Genomic DNA, 20893 nt, shown 5'->3' with positions numbered 1-20893 from the left:
AAGGCAGAATCTTGAGTTTGAGGCCCACCTGTATCATACCACAAGAACTAAGAAAAGAGAAAAAGAAAAGAAGAACTTTAAAGAAAAATAAATAAGCTGGGTGTGGTGGCACATGCCTTTAATCCCAGCACTGGGGAGGGAAAGGTAGGAGGATCGCTGGGAGTTACAGGGCACCCTGAAACTACATAGTAAATTCCAGGTCAGCCTGGGCAAGAGTGAAAAGTTACCTCGAAAAACTAAAAAAAAAAAAAAAAGTAGCTCAAGGTTATCATTAACTATATGGGGAACTCAAGGCCATACTGGGATATAAAAGAGACTATCCAAAAAAAATTTGAAAGCATTAGTCATTTACAAGGACAGCTTTTTGTAGATACAATAAATCTGATTGATTTTATTACACATCTCAGTTTAGAATCACTTTTACATTCCTAGACAAAGAGATGATACAAATAAATATCAATTGTAAAACTTAAGAGTCCCAAGTATTGGCATAATCTCTGTCTAAAGATAGCCAAAGAGAAGGTCGAGATCAATAGTATCTCTTAAGGAGCCAAACAGCCCACTGCCTCTGCCTGCCCACCCACTATCACTCCTTTCATAGATAACCTCAAAAGCATTTCATTCAACAAACAGGGCACAGAGAAAGGGGTCAGATTTTGAACAGGACAAAACAAAGCCTTGCATGACAGGTAACTGCCAGGCACTCTGTTCTCATCTAATTCCCTCTGAGGTTTTCAGCATGGTTTTTAGAGTATATTTAGCTCCAGTGTTATCCACTGATGGATATCCACTGTTTGGATGGTCCAAGGTGGTGTTCACAGTATACCTTGAACTCAAGTGGGAAATGTGAGGCAGAAACGACATCCTATGTTAGCAGGGAATCGACACTTCTCAGAAACTTGGCAATGAGTGTACATTCAGTGAAGGAGGACTTACAAGAATCAGACAAGAAGAGCAGACAGTAGCCCATGCCTGAGCTGGAAAAGCTCTGGCGCCCTTGGTCACGGAGGTGTGAGTGGAGCAATTCAAGCAGCATGCAGGCATCAGACGGGAGCAAGCCAACGTCAGGTCAGTCTTAAGAAAGTGCTTCATGCCTATGATTTTGTGGCCTTGGGGTCTGCCTCTAGGGGTCTGGGAGGTGTATGATTTTACAATAGGACGCAAGATACATTCTACTGCTTGGAGTAGGAAAGTCTGACAAGGGTTGCAATACAGTTTCAAACTCCTCCCAGATGGTCTTCTTAGATCCTTTTCAAGATTTGCTTCCAGACTTCACTAGCTGCTGCTGGCATGCAAGGCCGTCCAGTGTCAGGAACATCCAAGGTGATTACAGACATGACAATGTGGTCCCTCAGGGAGCTTGGTCTGTCCTGTATACATGTGGCTCAATTCAGAACCCAAAGCAGCAGCATCCTGGTGACAGCAAACATTTTACCATCTGCTCTATCCCAATATTTATCGGATCCATTGAGAGAAGAGAAGCACCAGGAAAGGGCTTGGAAAGGGTCAGCTTCATCTCCACGTGGTGGCCTTTTACTGTTTCACAGACCACTGGCTGAACACAGCTGAGAGAGGACAAGGCAAACTTGCTTTAATAATCATGCCTGTCAGCCTGCCTTTCTTCTTATGTCTTTCTGAAAAAGTTCCATGTGTCACTTGTCTGCCCTTGGGCACAAGAGCCACCTCAAGACAAGGTATGATACTATCTGAAGTTTTCAACTGCATGAACATTTCAGCCTACAGAATTCAGCCTAGCTGTGAGGAAATGTGGTACAAGAGATGTCACTGTCATTCAGCAGATAGCCATCGTCCACTATACATTTCATCATTTGGTTCCTATGCAAGCCAGCAAATTCTTAGAAGGAAGAAGCAGGGTTTGAGCCTGAGAAAAGATGAGGGAAGGCTCCACTGTACCCTAGGAACTGCTGAATAGGGGCCCCTGGGCTCAGAAGGAATGCTCATTGATGAGGAGGTAAGTGTGGGCAGCGGGTCTCCATTTCGCAGCATGCTAAGACATTGCACTTGGTACCTTTTCTTTCCCATGGGTTCTGATCCAGAAATGTACCTGGGGACTGAGCAGCTGAGTTAAAATGTAACTCGAGTCCCACGTGGGTCTCTCCATCTACCTGAGGCACCGTGCCAGCAAGGTGCGTCAGTGTGGCAGACTTGGGGACTCAGGACTGTCCCTTCAGGCTTGGCTCATGGACTCAGACACCCACATGGGAACACTTCCAGCCTGGATTAGTCATTCAATGGGCCTTTAATACAGACAAAGGCAGCAACTGCACATTAGAATATTTCTAAAACTGGGCAAGTTCTTGGTCTCTGTCTCTTACAGACACACATAGACACACTCAGCACAGGCACCACCATGCTCACACACCCATACACACTTGTAAGCTTCTCTTGGAGGGAAAATGAGTTACTTTCATTAAACATTTTCATAAAACAAAGCTTGAATTGCAGTAATACAAAGAACTAAAATTTACAACCAAACTAGTCTATATAAACTGGAATTGTGAACTCTTTCCTCTGAACCTATTCAGTCAGTCTCTCCTTGCCAGCACCTTGGGCTCCACCTGGAGGGAGCTCTCTGCTGAAGGCAGACAGGGTTCCTCTACTCCCAGCTGCCTGTCTGCCTTTCCCTGCTTGGAGCCTGTCTCCATCTCAGTGTCTGCCTACTCACTCTTCTATGCTGCCAAAATGGAAGCAAACTGGCAATTGAAAAGTACTACTCTCTGTCACTTTCCCCCAGCTCTAAGCTCCTCAGAGAGGGCAGAAGCAGCCTCTTTCTCCCACAACAGAGGCCTGTAGCAGAGCACACTCTGTAGGCAGAGGGTGGGTCTACACAAGGACATTCAGAGCAGGTGTTCCCTGGACATCTGGTGACAATGAAGAGTAAAGTGACATGGCACTGGCTTACAGACTTAGGTCTTTGACAGGATGGTCATGGTTTTGAGGTTTAAAAGATGTTATTTCCATAAATTCTCCCAGGAGGCAAAGGGGATGTCATTTCTATTGCTTCCAACCTTGAACCCTCTTGGAGCAGCAACTGGAAGAGATTTATATCCTCATTCAGCAGATTCAAAGGCAAGGTGTACTCTGAGGGGTAAGAAAACTGGATCACTGACTGTGCCCTCCCGGGGCTTGGATCCAAGTTAGAATTCTCATTTCTCCTTTCAAGAACGGGTGCCTACTCAAGTTCTAGGGCTTGCATTTCAACCTCACTGTCATTCAAACCTGAGGCTCCCATATACACGGTCCTGCTGAGGGGGATGTCTGACTCCCTATTATTTGTTTAGGAAGAAGGGAGACAGATGTGAAGAACACGCTGAAAAGAAGAAGGGAAAAGGAGGGTGGGAGAGTAGAGAAAGAAGCAAGGTCATGGTCATTCTCTTGCTGTCCACTGGACTTTACCTTACCCATGCATTTCTGAGACGCTAATTAAAGGATGTTTCCCAGAGGAGCTGAGCGCCAGATTTGGACCAGCACATTCAGCCAGATGAAGTTGGCTAATCTGCAAAGAGGCCATCACTTCTCCTTGGGGGAATGGTTCTGAGATTAGGCTTAAGTCCTCTCTGCAGCTTTGTGCTCATCTCTTCTCTCAGAAGGCCATGCTGTTCCCACCCTGGGAGGGGGTGCTGGTGTTACTTGGGAACCAGCCCCCGAGACTGTGGGTAAAACTGAGATGCAGGAGTTCCTGAGGAGGAGGACGAGGATCCCGACTTCCTGCTACTCTTAGGCCTGTAAAAGTCAAGCAAATTATGGATACGTCACCAAGCACCATACACATTTCAAGGAGGCCTGAGAGCCAGGATAGTTTGAACTATAAACCCACAGGACTGGCCCAACCTGACCCTCTGCGCATGGCCAACTGGCCTGTCAAAAGCTTTGAAACCTGGGCTGGAGGGATGGCTTAGCAGTTAAGGTGTTGGCCTGCAAGGCCAAAGGACCCAGGTTCGATTCCCCAGGACCCAGCCAGATGCACAGGGAGCACACGAATGAATACTGAAATGGGCAGTGGTATGCACCTGTATTCCCAGCTACTTGGTAGACTAAGAAAGGAGGGTCACTTGAACCCAGGAGTTTAAGTCCACCTGGACAACACAATGAGACTGTGTGTTTTAAAATTTTTTGCAGATAGAATTTTGCTTGTATTCCTTTGGTTTTGGTTTTTTGAGGTAGGATTTCACTCTAGCCCAGGCTGACCTGAAATTTACTACGTAGTCAGAGTATGGCTTCAAGCTCACAGCGATCCTCCTACCTCTGCCTCCCAAGTGCTCGGATTAAAGGTGTGTGCCACCAAGCCCAGTTTATTATTTTTCTTTAAAGTTCTCCTTTTCTTTTTCTTTGTTCTTGACACAGGGTCTCATGGTACAATTTAGGCTGGCCTCAAACTCAAGATTCTGCCTTAGCCTCCCAAGGGCTGGGATTATAAGCATGTGCCACCATGCCCAACTTTTTTTCAGAAGGCACTATGGTGCTGAGAAGTGACAGAGTGCTCAGCACTGCAGTATCTCTATCACACCTTCCAAGACTCAAGGTCCATCGCATCTATGTGCTCTACAAGGTGCTCCAGGACCAACAAGCATGTCTCTGTCTTGGTTTGTCCTTATTCAGAGGTGTTTTTTTTTGTTTGTTTTGTTTTTCTTTTGTTGGTGTTTTTTTTTCTTTTTTTTTTTTTTGAGGTAGGGTCTTGCTCTAGGCCAGGTTGACCTGGAATTCACTACTTCTGCCTCCCAAGAGCTAAGATTAAAGATGTGTGACACCATGCCCTACCTAAGGGTACTCTTAAAAATACCTTATTTGTGGGCTGGAGAGATGGCTTAGCAGTTAAGGGCTTGCCTATGAAGCCTAAGGACCCCAGTTCGAGGCTCAATTCCCCAGGACCCACGTTAGCCAGATGCACAAGGGGGCACACATGTCTGGAGTTCATTTGCAGAGGCTGGAGGCCCTGACACGCCCATTCTCATTCATTTTCTCTCTCTCTCTCTCTCTCTCTGCCTCTTTCTCTCTCTGTCACTCTCAAATAAATACATAAAAATAAACAAAAGATATTTTATTTGTGAGGGGTGAGAGGGCATGGGCATACCAAGGCCTCTTGCTTAATGTGGGGTCTGGGACACTAAACCCAGGCCAGCAGCCTCTGCAAGCACCTTTAACCACCAGGCCATCCCCCAAACCTCACAGGTACTCTTTTCCTTTTTCTTTTTTGTTTTGCTTTTAGAGTGGTGGGGCTCAAACCCAGGGCCTTCCATAAGCTAGGCAAATGCTCTACCATTGAGCTACATTCCCAGCCTCTGTTTATTCTGAGAAAGGGTCTTGTAATACTCCTGCCTCAGCCTCCTGAATGCTAGAACTGTATCTGCCACCACACTTAGCTCCAACATACTCTTTCAAACTTAGGTTACCAAAGGCCACTCACCTAGCCTTGGATTTCTTATTTGTAGTGCTTTCAAAGGATGATGCATCCACCTGTATCTCATCTTCATCCTGCAGAGCTGCATCCAGTGCAGCTTGGACCTTGGGGGCAATGGCCGGGCCCTCATAGTCTCTAGTGGTCCGACTGGGCATGTCCAGCTCTAAGAGTACGATGTTCTCTGCCTGCAGAAGCACAGCCATCACCAGCCATGTTGGCCTCCAGTCAGACACAGAAAGCACAATCAATCTAGACCCCTCTGAGAACAGAACTGCTAACTGCCTGCCATTGAGTGCTTTGTCAGGGCATGCCCAGAAGTAATGGAACTTTTATCATTTGATTTGATTTCTTTTTTTTTCCAAGGTTGGGTCTCACTCCAGCCCAGGTTGACCTGGAACTTACACTGTACTCCTAGGCTGGTCTCAAACTTACAGCAGTCCTCCTACCTCTGCCTCCTCCTCCTCCCTCTCCTCCTCCTCTTCTTCTTCTTCTTTTTTTTTTTTTCAAGGTACAGTCTCGCTCTAGCCCAGGCTGACCTGGAATTCACTATGTAGTCTCAGGGTGGCCTCAAACTCATGGCAATCCTCCTACCTCTGCCTCCTGAGTGCTGGGATTAAAGGCGTGTGCCACCACGCCCGGCTTACTTTTTTTTTTTAATTTTTTTGTTCATTTTTATTTATTTATTTGAGAGTGAGAGAGAGAGAGAGAAAGAGGCATATAAAGAGAGAGAAGCCGGGCGTGGAGGCACATGCCTTTAATCCCAGCACTCGGGAGGCAGAGGTAGGAGGACTGCTGTGAGTTCAAGGTCAGCCTGAGACTACAGAGTGAGTTCCAGGTCAGCCTGGACTAGAGTGAGACCCTACCTCGAGAAATCCAACAAAAAAAAAAAGAGAGAGAGAGAATGGGCGCGTCAGGGCTTCCAACCACTGCAAACAAACTCCAGATGTGTGCGGCCCCTTGTGCATCTGGCTAACGTGGGTCATGGGGAACCAAGCCTCAAACCAGGGTCCTTAGGCTTCACAGGCAAGCGCTTAACCATTAAGCCATCTCTCCAGCCCCCGGCTTACTTTTATAATTTTTTCCCTAGTGGGAATGCAGGAGATTTTGTTTTTCTTTGCAAGATACAGTCTTACTAATCACTCAGGCTGGCCTGGGATTCAAGGCAATCCTCCTGCCTCAGCCTCTTGAGTACTGGGATTACAAGCATGAGCCACCACACCCCGAGTTTATATTCTTTTCTGTATTCTCCAGGTTTTGTCTGATTTTGTAATACACATGTCTTATATAAAATATGAAAAAGTATAATGAAGAAAGCAATCATCACCAGTATCCTGCTACTTCTCAACTTCAAGGTAGGAGGCACTGTGACATGTGCACATGAAGTATGTGTGTGCTTGAAATCCACTTGAAGAACCAGCTTTGACTCTAATTCCTAACGGGCCTGATGGATCGCCCTTTGCATGGGATATCCTGTGGTGAGCCGGTGAGCCCTTCGTAGTTCACAAGATGTGTGTACAAAAGAAGGTGGTCACACAGGTGGAGGTAGGGATCAGGAGTTCAAGGATGGGCTGGAGAGATGGCTTAGCAGTTAAGGTACCTGCCTGCAAAGGACCCAGGTTCAATTCCCCGGTACCCATGTAATGTTGGATGCACAAGGGGGCACATGCGTCTGGAATTCATTTGCAATGGCTCAAGGCCCCCACATGCCCATATCTCCCCCCTCACTACCTGCCCCTGCCCCCTCTGTCTCTCAAATAAATAAATAAATATACTAAAAAGAAGCCAGGTGTAGTGGCACATGCCTTTAATTCCAGCACTTGGGAGGCAAAGGTAGGAGTATTGCCATGAATTCAGGGCTACCCTGAAACTACACAGTGAATTCCAGGTCAGCCTAGACTAGAGTGAGACGCTACCTCAAAAAAAAAACAAACAAAAAATACTAAAAAGAGAGTTCAAGGTCATCCTCATCTACATAGGATATTTGAGGCCAGCCTGGGCTATATGAGACGGGGGGGTGGGGGGGAAGACAGAATTTCTTTCAAAATACTGTTAAGAAAAACATGACAGCCACTACTTTAAATTCTACCTTTGGGTCAGCTTACCCACTGGAAATGCACATATTTGATGTGTAGGTTTTAAAATCAAATTCTTAGCTCAGATACAAAATAACTGACAAGATATACACCATCTAAAACTGCATGAAAAATGTCTGAGGCTTCTGATGGACACATCAGTCACCTTACTCCATGAAAAACCTACTTAATAAATGCTTTTTTATTCCTCTGCCAGGAAGAACAGTACCTGAAGACTCACCTAATTCTAATTTTCTAATTGGCTCAAGTTCCAGGGGAGATGAATTTTTTTTTTTTTTACTTAAGTACAGGGGGGATGAAGAGATGGCTCTGAGGATACAGGCACTTCCTTGCAAAGCCTGCCAGCCTGGGTTCAATTCCCCACTATCCATGTAAGTAAATCCAGATGCACAAAGTAGCACATACATCTGGAGTTGTTTATAGTGGCAAGAGGCCCAAATGCACCCATACTCGCTCTCTGTCTGTCTCTCTCTAGTAAATAAAATATTTTTCTAAAAAAATATATATTTTGAGGGCTGGAGAGATGGCTTAGTCATTAAGACGCTTGCCTGCAAGGCCAAAGGGCTCAGTTTCAATTCCCCAGGTCCCACATAAGTCTGATGCACAAGGTGATGCATGCATCTGGAGGTCATTTTCAGTGGCTGAAGGCCCTGGTGGGCCTATTCTTTCTCTTTCTCTGCCTCTTTCTCTCTCTCTTGCTCTCAAATAAATTTTTTGAAAAGAGATTAAGAACAGCTAGGTGTGGTGGCACACTTCCTTAATCCCAGGACTTAGGAGGCAAAAGTAGGAGAATCATCATGACTTTAAGGTCAGCCTGGGACTACAGAGTGAGTTCCATGTCAGCCTAGGCTAGAGTGAGACCCTGCTTCAAAAAATTAAAAATAAAAATAAAGACTTAAGGGGGGAGTGCCTCAGAGGCTAAAAGCACTTGCTTGCAAAGCCTGCCAGCCTGGGTTCTATTACCTAGAAGCCACACAAAGACATGTACAAGTGACACATATGTCTGGAGTTTGTTTGGAGTGGTAAGAGGCCTTGGTGCACCCATTCTCTCTCTCTCTAAAATAAATAAATAAAAACATTTGTTCAATTTTTATTTATTTATTTATTTATAAGCAGAAACAGACAGACAGAGAGACAGAGACACAGAGAGAGAGAGAGAGACTGGGCATACCAGGACTTCTAGCCGCAAATGAACTCCAGATACATATGCCACTTTGTGAATCTGACTTTATTTGGATACTAGGTAACTAAACCTGGGTAGTCATTAGGCTTTGTACGCAAGCACCATAATGGCTGAGCCATCTTTCCAGCCCCTAAAAAAAAAAAAAAAAATTTAATTTAAGTATAACTGGGTGTGGTGGCTCACATCTGTAATTACTAGCGCTTGAGAGAATAAGGCAGAAGGATTTCTGTGAGTCTGAAGTCAGCCTAGGCTACAGAATGAGACCCTGTCATGAAAGAAAAAAAAAAAAAACATTAAAATGAAAATCTTTTATTATTGGTTCATGCACACAGGTGTGAGTGTGAAGACCAGGGGACAATCTTGGGAATCAGTCTTCTCAGAAACTGTTCACCTTTTTTAAAATCAGGATCTTTTGGGCTGGAGACATTGCTCAATAGTTAAAGGCACTTGCTTGTAAAGCCTGACAGCCTGGAGTCAATTCCCTAGTACCCATGTAAAGATGCACAGTGGTACATGCATCTGGAATTCACTTACAGGGGCAGGAGGCCCTGGTATGCCCATACTCATTCTTTCTCTGTCTACTTCTTTCTCTTTGTTTCTCTCAAAATAAATAATATTTTTTCTTTAAAAAAAAAAAAAAGAATTTTAGGGCTAGAGAGATAGCTTATTAGTTAAGTTGCTTGTCTGCAAAGCCAAAGGACCCAGGTTCAATTTCCCCAGGATCCACGTAAGCCAGATGCACAAGGTAGCAACTAGAGCTCATTTGCAGCAGCTAGAGGCTCTGGCGCACCCATTCTCTCCCTCTTTTTCTTTTTTTCTTTTTTGGTTTTTCGAGGTAGGATCTCACTCTAGCTCAGACTGACCTGGAATTCACTATGTTGTCTCAAGGTGGCCTTGAACTCATGAAAATCTGCCTCCTGAGTGCTGGGATTAAGGATGTGCACCACCACATCTGGCTCTATCTGCCTCTCTCTTAAGTAAATAAAAATATTTTTTTAAAAAAGAATTTTATGGGCTGGAGAGGTGGCTTAGCGGTTAAGCGCTTGCCTGTGAAGCCTAAGGACCACGGTTCGAGGCTCGGTTCCCCAGGTCCCATGTTAGCCAGATGCACAAGGGGGCGCACGCGTCTGGAGTACGTTTGCAGAGGCTGGAGGCCCTGGCACGCCCATTCTCTCTCTCTCCCTCTGTCTTTCTCTCTGTGTCTGTTGCTCTCAAATAAATAAATAAATAAATAAATAAAAAGAATTTTATCCTTTAAAACAAAAACGACAGGGTCTCTCATTGGCCTGGAGCTTATCAAGTAGGCTAAACTGACTAGTCAGTGAGCCCAAAGGATCCTTCTGTCCCTGTTTCGTTAGCATTGGGATTTCAAATGGATGCCAGCTGGCCTGGCTGTGTGTGTTGCATGCATGCATGTGTACATGCATGTGTCCAGACATACCAGCACATGTATGTCCACATGCATCCAAGCACACATACATGCACACACACACGTGTGTATGTAGGCTAGAAGTCATATTACCATATTTACTAGGGCAGAGTTTCTCACTTGAACCCAGAACTCACCAAGTGGCTCTTCTAGCCAGCCAGCCTACCCCAGGAATCCCATCTCTGTCTCCTAAGTGCTGGGCTTGCAGGTTACACAACATGTCCACCCAGCATTTATGTTGGTGTTGGGAATACAAACTCTGGTTCCCTTATATATGCAGTACTTTATACATCGAACCATCTCCCCAACCCTGACATTTTTTTATGTGGGGACTGGGGCTCAAACTCAGGTCCTCAAGATTGCAAAGCAAGCACTTTATTTGACTGAGCTGTATCAATAGCCTATAAAAATCTTTTATTACAAAAATAATCACCTGGTATAGGGGCACATGCCTTTAATCTCAGCACTCAGGAGGCAGAGGTAGAAGGAGAGTTTTGAGATTGAGGCCAGCCTGAGACTACACAGTGAATCCCAGATCAGCCTGAGCTACAGCAAGACCTTGAAAACCACACAACAACAAAACCCTCCTCACCTTACATGAGGTTCTACCTTTCCATGTGCTACTCATTGCTCACTTGTCATGGTCCTCGTACATTAGCTGTTACAGTCATTGTAACTACCCTCAGTATGCTGCGACAAAGTCAGGATTCAGAGTCTGTGACTTTGCAGGATGGTGTCATTCAAATCTAAACTCCTACAAAATTGAAAGGACAAAGACCCAACAATCTTCTCACCCTGTATCGGGCCTCTGGCCGAATCATCATGGACATTCTTGCATGCTGGCTCAGGGGTCTCTTGTATCCCACTGCAGAGACAGGCCGCTTCATCATTTGCTGGTTCCTGCAAACAAACTGCAGTGGTTAAGGCCTTGCTGGAGTGTGTTCCACAGCTAGGACTGAGCCTGTGGACAAGTTATCAGCCTCTGAGCCAGAGGGAACCTAAAGTGGTAACTCTGGGGGACTGACAGTGCTTCAAGTAGGATGTTTTTTGCATGAGGTGCCATCTGACCGGGGTATAAGCAGCATGCTTCTTAACCTGGAAGGGATTCTAGGCACTGTCTAGTTCACCCTTTCAGGTGGCAGGCACCCAACATAACTACCAACACTCCCGGAATCCTGGGCAGACCTTAGCACAGCCCAGGTGCAGAATAATATGCAAAATAACCCCTCTGTGCTGCTTCTTTTTTGGCCCAGCACACCACACTTGATAGGGGAAAGGAAAATTTATTTATTTATTTTTATTTCTATTTTTTTGAGGCAGGGTCTCACTCTAGCTCAGGCTGACGTGGAATTCACTATGTAATCTCAGGGTGGCCTCGAACTCACACAATCCTCTTCCCTCTGCCTCTCGTATGTTGGGATTAAAGGCATGTGCCACAAGGAATATTTAGAATCATGGGAAAGGTTATTACTAGTTCATGGGTGACAAAGACTCCCAATTCCTAACATCATACTTGGCACCCAACTCTTACCTCATGAACCTATGGCAGCCACAAAATCAGAAATGCAATTGGCTCTGAGTTTCAATCAGTGGAAACTGTGTTCTTCCACACCCCATTGACTAAGTCTAGTTTATCAAAATTCTTTCCATCTTTCTCCCTGGCAAGTCTACTTTGAGGTCAAACAGTGACTTACTCTAGTCTGGTTATAGGATGTAATTTCCAATGATCTTCCTCTTCATCAAAAAATGATCTATTCAAAATTTTATTCTTCTCTTCCAGAGGGATAAAGTTTTCTATAATAAGATGCCTGTAGGAACACACATATGTGAACACAGATAAGAATGCAAACAGAGGGCTGGAGAGATGGCTTAGCGGTTAAGCGCTTGCCTGTAAAGCTTAAGGACCCCGGTTCGAGGCTCGGTTCCCCAGGTCCCACGTTAGCCAGATGCACAAGGGGGCGCACGCATCTGGAGTTCGTTTGCAGAGGCTGGAAGCCCTGGCACGCCCATTCCCTCTCTCTCCCTCTATCTGTCTTTCTCTCTGTGTCTGTCGCTCTCAAATAAATAAATAAAAATTAAAAAAAAAAAAAAAAAAGAATGCAAACAGAGCCAGGGTAGTGGTACATAGTCCCAGCTCCTTGGGAAGCTGAGGCAAGATGTTCACTTGAGCCTAAGAGGCTAACCTAAGCCAAAAAGTAAGACCCTGTTTCCAGAAACAACAATAAAACAATCAAAGTGTTAGCTATCTGGTATCATGAATATGGAAGAAGTAGGTCAGAGTGAAGTCATGAGATGGGGGGATGGCTCGGTGGATAAAGCAACTGCCACACAAGCATAAGGACCAGCATTCAGATCCCCAGCACCTACATTAATGCCAGGTGGCCTTCCAGAGTATGGGAAACAGAGGCATAAAATATCTGGGGCAAGCTAGCTAGCTAGACTGGCCAAACTGGCAAGCTCGAGGTTCAAGTGAGAGACCTTACCTCAGTAATCAAAGAGCAATCGAGGATGATACCTGACATCAACTTCTGGTATCCATATGTACCATGCACCTACACCACATATCCATACAAATGCAAAAAGCAGCAGCAGGAGAAGAAAAGGGAGGGAGAGAGGGAGGGGCTAGAGAGATGACTTAACAGTTAAGGCAGGGGTAGTCATGAGCCCTAGGGGTGTAACGTCTGCTGCTGTCTGACTAAATGTATATGCTATGCTCATCAAACGGCCAAGTAAGCACTTCTCGTAATGTTCATTCCCATATATTAATGCTACTTTCACTTTTGGTAGAGAACCTTCTCTTTTCAGATGGCAGTGACCTTGGGATGACTCAGAAAGCATCATGGTGCTGGGAAGAAGTGACAGAGGAGTGCTTAGCACTAAAATATCTCTATCACACCTTCCAAGGCTCAGGGTCCATTGTGGAAGAGGTGGCGGAAAGAATGTAAGAGCCAAAGGAAGGGTAGGACTCCTTACAATGTGCTCCTTCAGACACAAAACAGTCTGGATATCCATGACCTCACAGTCCCTGATACTACCTACACAAGACCATCATAAGAGAAAAAGATGACATCAAAATAAAAGATAGACTGGGCTGGAGAGATGGCTTAGTGGTTAAGGTGCTTGCCTACAAAGCCAAAGGACCTTGGTTCTATTCCCTAGGGTCCACATAAGCCAGATGCTCAAGTTGTTGCACGCATCTGGAGTGCCCTTTCTCTCTCCCCCACCTTTCACTCTCAAATAAATAAATAAAATTTAAAAAAATAAAATAAAAAATTAAAAAATTAAAGAGGGACTGATTGAGAGGGGGAAGGGTTATGATGGAGAGTGGAGTTTCAAACGGGAAAGTAGGGGGAAGGAATTACCATGGGTTATTGTCCACAATTATGGAAGTTGTCAATAAAAAATAAATTAATTAAATAAAATTTAAAAAATAAAATAACCTGTTTGAAAGGAAAATTTTCCAGTTTCTGAAAGTCTGATACAAAAAAATGTAACAAGCTGGAGAGATGGCTCAGTGGTTAAAGGTGCTTGCTTGAAAGCATCATTTTGCAACTTCTAATAAAATAATGGAGAAAAGCAAGATTTTGTTGGTTTAAACATTAATATCACCTAGAAAGCTGGGTTTCTTCTTGGTGGGTGGGTGGTGGGTGTGTTTATTTGTAAGCACAGAGAAATAGAAGAGAGAAAGACAGCTAGAATGGGTGAGCCAGGACCTACAGCTGCTGCAAACTAACTCCAAATGCACGTGACACTCTGTGGCTTTACGTCGGCACTAGGGAATTGAACAAAGGTTGTTAGGCATTACAGGCAAGTGTCTTAACTGCTGAGCCAACTCTCCAGCCCAAGTTTTTGTCTCCCTGTGCAGCCCAGGCTGGTCTGGAACTTATGATCCTCCTTCCTCAGTAGTGCTTCAATTATAGACTTGTGCCACCACACTTTCTCAGTAGCAGGCCTCTGCAATTCCAGCCAGACAAGAAGGGACCTAGAGACAGGAGAATCTGCTGGAAGCACCAGGACTAGCTAGCTGGCAAAAGCAGCAGTGAATATTACATGAAATTCTGCCTAAAACGAGGGGAAGATGAGGACCAACAAGCAAACACACACACAGAAACCCCCTTGAGGACAAGGCCCTTGCCTACTTCCCACCAGCTTGTCACCTCCTGCTTTACTGTTTTCTACTTATCCCTGAGAAAGTCACTTTTCATCTGTGGATCCATCTCTTCAGGACACTAGATATCTCATCCACTCTTCCTTCTTTTTTTTTTTTTTTTTTTTGTTGTTGTTGCTGTTGCTATTTTTTGTTTTTCAAGGTAGGGTCTCACTCTGCCCAGGCAGACCTGGAATTCACTATGTAGTCTCAGGGTGGCCTTGAACTCTCAGCGATCCTCCTTCCTCTGCCTCCCAAGTGCTGGGATTAAAGGCGTGTGCCACCACGCCTGGCTTCCACTCTACCTTCTTGTTGCTTTTATTTTTATTTTCTTGTTGCTTTTAAAGGTTCTAGCCTCACCTCTGTCTACTGATGAGAAGAAATCTTTTATTATGAACTTTTTCTACAAACTAATATCTAAGTACTACTCATCACCCAGATTCAAACACACACTTTGTACAACTGGCTTTATGTGGGTACTGGAACCCCAGGCCAGCAGGCTTTGCAAGCAAGTACCTTTAACCAACTCCCACCCAGCCCACTTTTACTTTTTTTATTTTTTTTTTTTTTGAGGGGATGCTTTTTCAAGACTAGGTCTCACTCTAGCCCAGGCTGACCTGGTACTCACTCTGTAGCCATAGTTTAACCTTGAACTCTGAGCAATCCTCATACCTTAGCCTTCCTAGTACTGGAAACAGAGGTGTGCACCACCATGTCCAGCTCCCTTTCTTTTCTTTTCTTTCTTTTGGTTTTTCAAGGCAGGGTCTCACTCTAGCCCAGGCTGACCTGGAATTCACTATGTAGTCTCAGGGTGACCTTGAGCTCACAGCAATCCTCCTACCTCTGCCTCCCAAGTGCTGGGATTAAAAGTGTGTGCCACCAAGCCCAGCCCTCCTCTTATTTAAATTTTTATTTGTTTGTGTGCATGTATGGGCACACCAAGATCTCTTGCCACTGCAAATGAATGCCAGATGCACAGAACCATCTCCCCAGCCCTCATCAGCCAGGCCCTCACACTTGCATGGCCCATACTTTACCCACTAAACCATCTCCCAAGCCCCCAAGCCCCTGGGGTGTTTATTTTTATTTTCCTTTTTTTTTTTAAGGTGTGAGCAACCATGCCTGGCTTTTAAAAAATATATTTTATATTTATTTATTTATTTACTTGACAGAGGGGAAAAGGCAGAGACAGAGAGAGGGAGAGAGAGAATGGGCATTGCCAGGGCCTCCAGCTACTGTAAACAAACTCCAGATGCAGGCGCCCCCTTGTGCATCTGGCTTATTTGGGTCCTGGGGAAATCAAACCTGGGTCCTTTGGCTTTGCAGGCAAGTGCCTTAACTGCTAAGCCATCCCTCCAGCCCCCTCCCTCTTTTTTGGGGGGGGTTTCGAGGTAGGGCCTCACTGTAGCCCAGGCTGACCTGAAACTCACTCTGTAGTCCCCGGATGACCTCCAACTCACAGCAATCCTCCTACCTCTGCCTCTGGAGTGCTAGGATAAAAGGTATGCACCACCACACCTGCTCCCAGGGTGTTTCTTACTGGACAAATATGGCCAGTGACCCAGCAAGTGGCATAGAGCTGTGGAGGGCCCAGTACTTACTTGAGTTTCAGCTCCCTAGTGAGCTCGTTCTGAGTCTGCTCTAGCTCTTGGCGCTCCTTGATGTGTTCTTCTTGGAGGTCATGGATCTCAGCCTTCACAGCCTGAAGCTTGGAGAAAAGCTGGGACCAAGGAAGAGGCAGGTGAGGAGAGGCCATTAAAGAAGAGAGTTCTCTCCTACCCCCAGGTCTGAAGGTATCTATCTCAGCCTGGCCTCCCTTACCTTTTTGAGTTTTTTGGTCTTGATGTCTACCTCTTGCTGCAAAGAGCTATACGTCTCTTTAAGTTCCAAGGTCTCCTCATCACGACTTTCCATCTGTTGCTGGATCTCTCTTTCTCGGCGTTTCTGAACAGTATCACAAAATTCATTAGAATGCCCTTTCAGACTTGGTCTATACAAGTATGCAGGTCGGATTCTCTCAGGTCAATCTCCAGTTTGCCATGAGGCTCACTCGCCTCCTCTCCATTCCCTCTGAAGATGGCCTCACACCAGATAGAGGGATCTGCTTTGGGCACAGCGCATGGCAGTACACTCCTTTCTCCCCAGACAAGAATGCAAGGTTACCTGCTCTGCAATTTCCTGCCGTTTCTGCTCCAGGATTTTCTGCTGTTCATTCGTATGATCTACTATATTCTTTCCACCAACAAGCAGTTTACTCTCCATGGCCTGAGTGAGAAACAAAGTAGACACCATTGTGAAAATGGTCTTCCTCAGAATGCAATTCTTCACATGGATGTCTGAGGCACAAAAGATCGCAGGACCAGGCAAGCATGGGGAGTGACATCTGTGGTCCCAGCACGCAGGAGGTCGGCAAATTCCAAGCCAGCATGAACTACATAGTGAGATCCTGTCTCAAAAAAAATAAATAAATAAAAAGAGCCAGGTATGCTGGCGCACACCTTTAATCCCAGCACTTAGGAGGCAGAGGTAAGAGTATTGCTGTGAGTTTGAGACCACCGTGAAACTACATACTGAATTCCAGGTCAGTGTGGGCTAGAGCAAGACTCTACCTCAAAAAAACAAAATAAAATTTTAAAAAATAAAAAGGAGAAAATAAAAAGGGAAAGAGAAAAGAAAGGGAGAAAGGAAACAGGGAAAAAAGAGGAAAACAAAATTAAAGAGAACAAAAACTCTGGGGACATCCAGAGGAAGTCAGGAAAAGCTTCCTGTCTAAATGGACATCTATACAGACAACTAAGGTGAAAAATAGGAATTTTAAAAAAAAAGGAGGCTAGAGAGATTGCTCAGTAGTTAAGGTGCTTGCCTACAAGGCCTAACAAACTTGGTTCAATTCCCCAGATGCACAAAGAGGTGCATGAAACTGGAGTTCATTTACAGCAGCTGGAGGCCCTGGCATACCCATTCTGTCTGTCCGTCTGTCTCTCTTTTCTCACTCTCTCTGCTTGTAAATAAATATGTAAAAATAGTTTAAAAAAAGAATGAAGAAAAAGAAAGGAAAAGAAAAAAATGGAATTCACCAAGAAAAAAAAAGGGTTTTTTTTTTGTTATTTGCTTGATTTTTGGGGGGTTGAGGGGTCTCAAGGTAGGGGTTCACTATAGCCCAGACTGATCTGGAATTCACTATGTAGTCTCAGGGTGGCCTTGAGCTCACAGCCTCCCAAGTGTTGGAATTAAAGGCATGTGCCACTTCTCCCAGCCTCCCAGTCCCACTGTTTGTTTGTTTTTTGAGGGGGTAGGATAAGGAATGGAGATCCTCAAAGATGGCAAGGCAAGCAGAGATTGATCAGTGCAAAAATCTTGCAGCCTTGCACAGTAAGGACACTAAGCTTGATCTGGAGAACTTGGGAAGGACAGAAGGTTTGCTGAGTATGAGGGAGGACATCACTCCCTGCAATAGGAGGAAAAGCTAGAAGAGGGCACAATAACGGAAGGAGCTCAGGTGAGAGGCTGCTAGGGGCCAAGGGCCTGGGCTGGGCAGCAAGAGGAAGGGAACAAAGTAGCTGTGTCCAAAAGACCCTGATGAGGCAGATGCCAAGCACCTTGATACTGATAGGAGTATAAAAAGAACCAAAGCTACAGCTAGCAGGGACAACTTCTAGGAATTCGATGTTATAAGTAAGATAGACTCTGGTGGCTGTGGTCATCTCATTGGGGATGTCAGGAGGCAGAAGGCTATGAGGCCTGGTGTTAGGACACAGTTTGGAGTCAGCTATGCAGACTAGGAGCTTTTAGCATTTAGATGGGGCTGAGGCCAGGGAACTGATTTGCACTTGGAAAGCACAGACATCAAAACCTCCACAGCCTTGCTTTTAGGAAACATTAACTCTAGTTCTGCTGCTACCTTTCAGTCCATTCTTTGAGCCTGTTTCCTCTTCTCTCAAAACAATGGGGCTCTATTAGATTACTAACCACATACACTTTACAGTTCTTGTGTTGATTTTACAGTATCCAGGGAGTGAGAAAGACAGAAGTCATGTCATTTTCCCATAGACAAAATGCCCAAGAGGTGCAGTGACCTTGAGCTAACCCAATCCCAGCCATACGAAGCCTGAGAGTTTCCCAAGCACCTAGGTTGTTAAGAATCTAGGTGCCCCTAGCCCTGAGTAACAACAGATGCAATCCTTAAAAGAAAAGGGGCATGCAGCACTGGGCCTGGTAGCTCATGCCTATAATACCAGCACTTGGGATGCTGAGGAAGGAGGATCACCATGAGATAAAAGCCAGCCCTACACTACAGAGTGAGTTCCAGGACAGCCTGGGTTCGAGTGAGACCCTACCTCAAAAGAACCTTAAAAAAAAAATGTTTTTGTTTGATTGTTTGAGTTAGGGTCTCACTCGAGCCCAGACTGACGTGGAACTCGCTATGTACTCTCAGGTGGCCTCAAACTCATGGCAATCCTCCTCCTCTGCCTCCCAAGTGCTAGGATTAAAGGTGTGTGCCACCAGTCAAACAAAAAAAAATTAATGGCATACAAAGCAAACATAAGCTCTGGCTCTATCCCCAGTGCAGGAGCACAGAGGGCATCTGCCATGGAGGAACCCCATAGGAAGCCCTTCCTGGAACAAAGGTGCCTTCTCATTGTGTCTTGTTTTCTTGTTTTGCTTTTTTTTTAACTTACAGGTTTTATTAAATTATTGATAGAACTTAAGAGAAAGAAAACTGAGCTTATGTCCAAGAGTGGGCATAAGAGGGGTTCTCAGAAATGGGGAAGTTACCCAGGCATGGTGGCACAGTCTGGGCTGGAGCAAGACCCTACCTCAAAAAACCAAATAAATAAAAAGAAAGAATGTGTGTGTGTGTGTGTGTGTGTGTGTGTGTGTGTGTGAGAGAGAGAGAGAGAGAGAGAGAGAGTGTGTGTGTGTGTGTGTGTGTGTGTGTGTGTGTGTTTGGGCAGGAGTATCCTGTGGAGGTGGATAGTGTTGTACCCAGAAGCCATAGATTGTTACTAAAAATAAATTCAGTGCCAGGGGGTGGAATACCTTCCAGGAAGTTGTTGGCCAGGAGGGCCCTTGATGGTCCCAAACTATTACAGGCTATTACCAAAGCTCCTGATTTTCCACCAGATAGTAAAGCCCGAATGCTGAAGACTTCACATGTCTAGGCTATAGTTCACTGAAAAATCAAGCTGGAGCTGAGCTGAAAGCCCCATTGACTAGCTATCAGGATACTGCAAAGACCTATGCAGCCTGTTGTGGCAAAGGTAAGAGGACTGCCATGAGTTTGAGGCCACCCTGAAACTACATAGTCAATTCCAGGTCAGCCTGGGCTAGATTGAGACCTTACCTCAAGACAACAACAACAACAACAACAAAAAACTAACTGGCCTCCTATCTCTATTTCCCAAGTGCTGGGATTAAAGGCGGGCACCACCATGCCTGGCTTAAAAATATATATTGCTTTTGTTTCTTCCAGGTAGGGTCTCACTCTAGCCCAGGCTGATCTGGAATTCACTATGGAGTTTTGGGGTGGTCTTAAACCCATGGCAATTCTCCTACCTCTGCCTCCCAAGTGCTAAGACTAAAGGTATGTACCACCATACCCAGCTGAAAATAATTTTGTTTTTTTGAGGTAGAGTTTTACTCTAGTGCAGGCTGACCTGGAATTCACTATGAAGTCTCAGGGTGGCCTTGAACTCATGGTGATCCTCCTACCTCTCTGCCTCATGAGTGCTGGGATTAAAGACATGTGCCACCATGCCCAGCTGAAAATAATTTTTAAAAAAGAGAGGACAGTGAGAAAAGAAGAAAGAAGAAAAAGAAAAAAATACATAAATCCAGTTCAGTAAGAAAGAACCCAAAATTGACTTGTGCTGCCAGTGACTATCCTCTGCCATTGAAGCCCGGGGGCAGGCCAAGTGCATGCACTGAGTAAACAGTACACTACACCAGATGGAAGACACAAGCAATGGGGTCCACATTCTAGAACACTGCTCAGACACTAGGTGAAACCAAGACAGATTTCACTCAATGCATTAACACTTCGAGTTCAGAGGTTGGCAGGGGCAATGGATGGCTGTAAGGGAACAACATGAGGAAATTTAGGGGTACGAGAACTGTCCTGTGTCTATGTAACCAGGTACTAGTCTAAAACCTCACTGAGACTCCATTTTATACCCATCACATACACAAAGGTAGTCTGACAATCACCAGTGTTGGTAGAATGACTGACCACCATAAACCACTGGAGGGGAGAGAAGATTCGGTTCATACAATCACTATAATAAAGAAAATGTGCTTGTCTAGTAAGGTGGACATAATCAAGGACCTGTGGTGCCAGACAAGAAACTCTTGCACATATGCGTTCTGGAGCCAAGCACAAGAACGTCAGCAGACATAGAACTAATCCACACTACCAGGAGAATGGAATCCCACAGAATGCTCAGCACAGTAAAGATGAAGGACTCATCGTGGGCACAGAATACGGGGCATATAAACACAAACTGCAGGTGGCACACTTACAGAAGGTAAAAGCTAATGTGCAAGTAAGACATGATGTACTTAAACACATGTGCTTATGTGGTAGAAACCTTGAACAGAAACACAAGGAAACAAGGGAGGGAAC

General features: G+C 45.1%; 1 protein-coding gene across 1 annotated transcript in view; it reads right to left on the bottom strand.

The window, feature by feature from the left end:
- Positions 1-361: 361 nt before the first annotated feature.
- The window catches only part of Kif3b (kinesin family member 3B), a 59103-nt gene continuing 38571 nt past the window's right edge, over positions 362-20893 (bottom strand). Inside the window, exons 3-9 of the mRNA XM_045156399.1 lie at positions 16435-16536; positions 16093-16215; positions 15873-15991; positions 11819-11932; positions 10919-11024; positions 5426-5604; positions 362-3744 (exon numbers count right to left, since the gene is read on the bottom strand). Of these exons, the coding sequence (XP_045012334.1) occupies positions 3648-3744; positions 5426-5604; positions 10919-11024; positions 11819-11932; positions 15873-15991; positions 16093-16215; positions 16435-16536 (840 nt within the window). The 3' untranslated portion in view covers positions 362-3647. The remainder of the gene's footprint in view (positions 3745-5425; positions 5605-10918; positions 11025-11818; positions 11933-15872; positions 15992-16092; positions 16216-16434; positions 16537-20893) is intronic.

Source organism: Jaculus jaculus, chromosome 8 (assembly GCF_020740685.1).
Source record: "Jaculus jaculus isolate mJacJac1 chromosome 8, mJacJac1.mat.Y.cur, whole genome shotgun sequence".
In the NCBI taxonomy this organism is placed as follows: Eukaryota; Metazoa; Chordata; class Mammalia; order Rodentia; family Dipodidae; genus Jaculus; species Jaculus jaculus.
The sequence above is the reverse complement of the archived record's forward strand: the minus strand, read 5'-3'. Positions and strand labels throughout refer to the sequence as shown.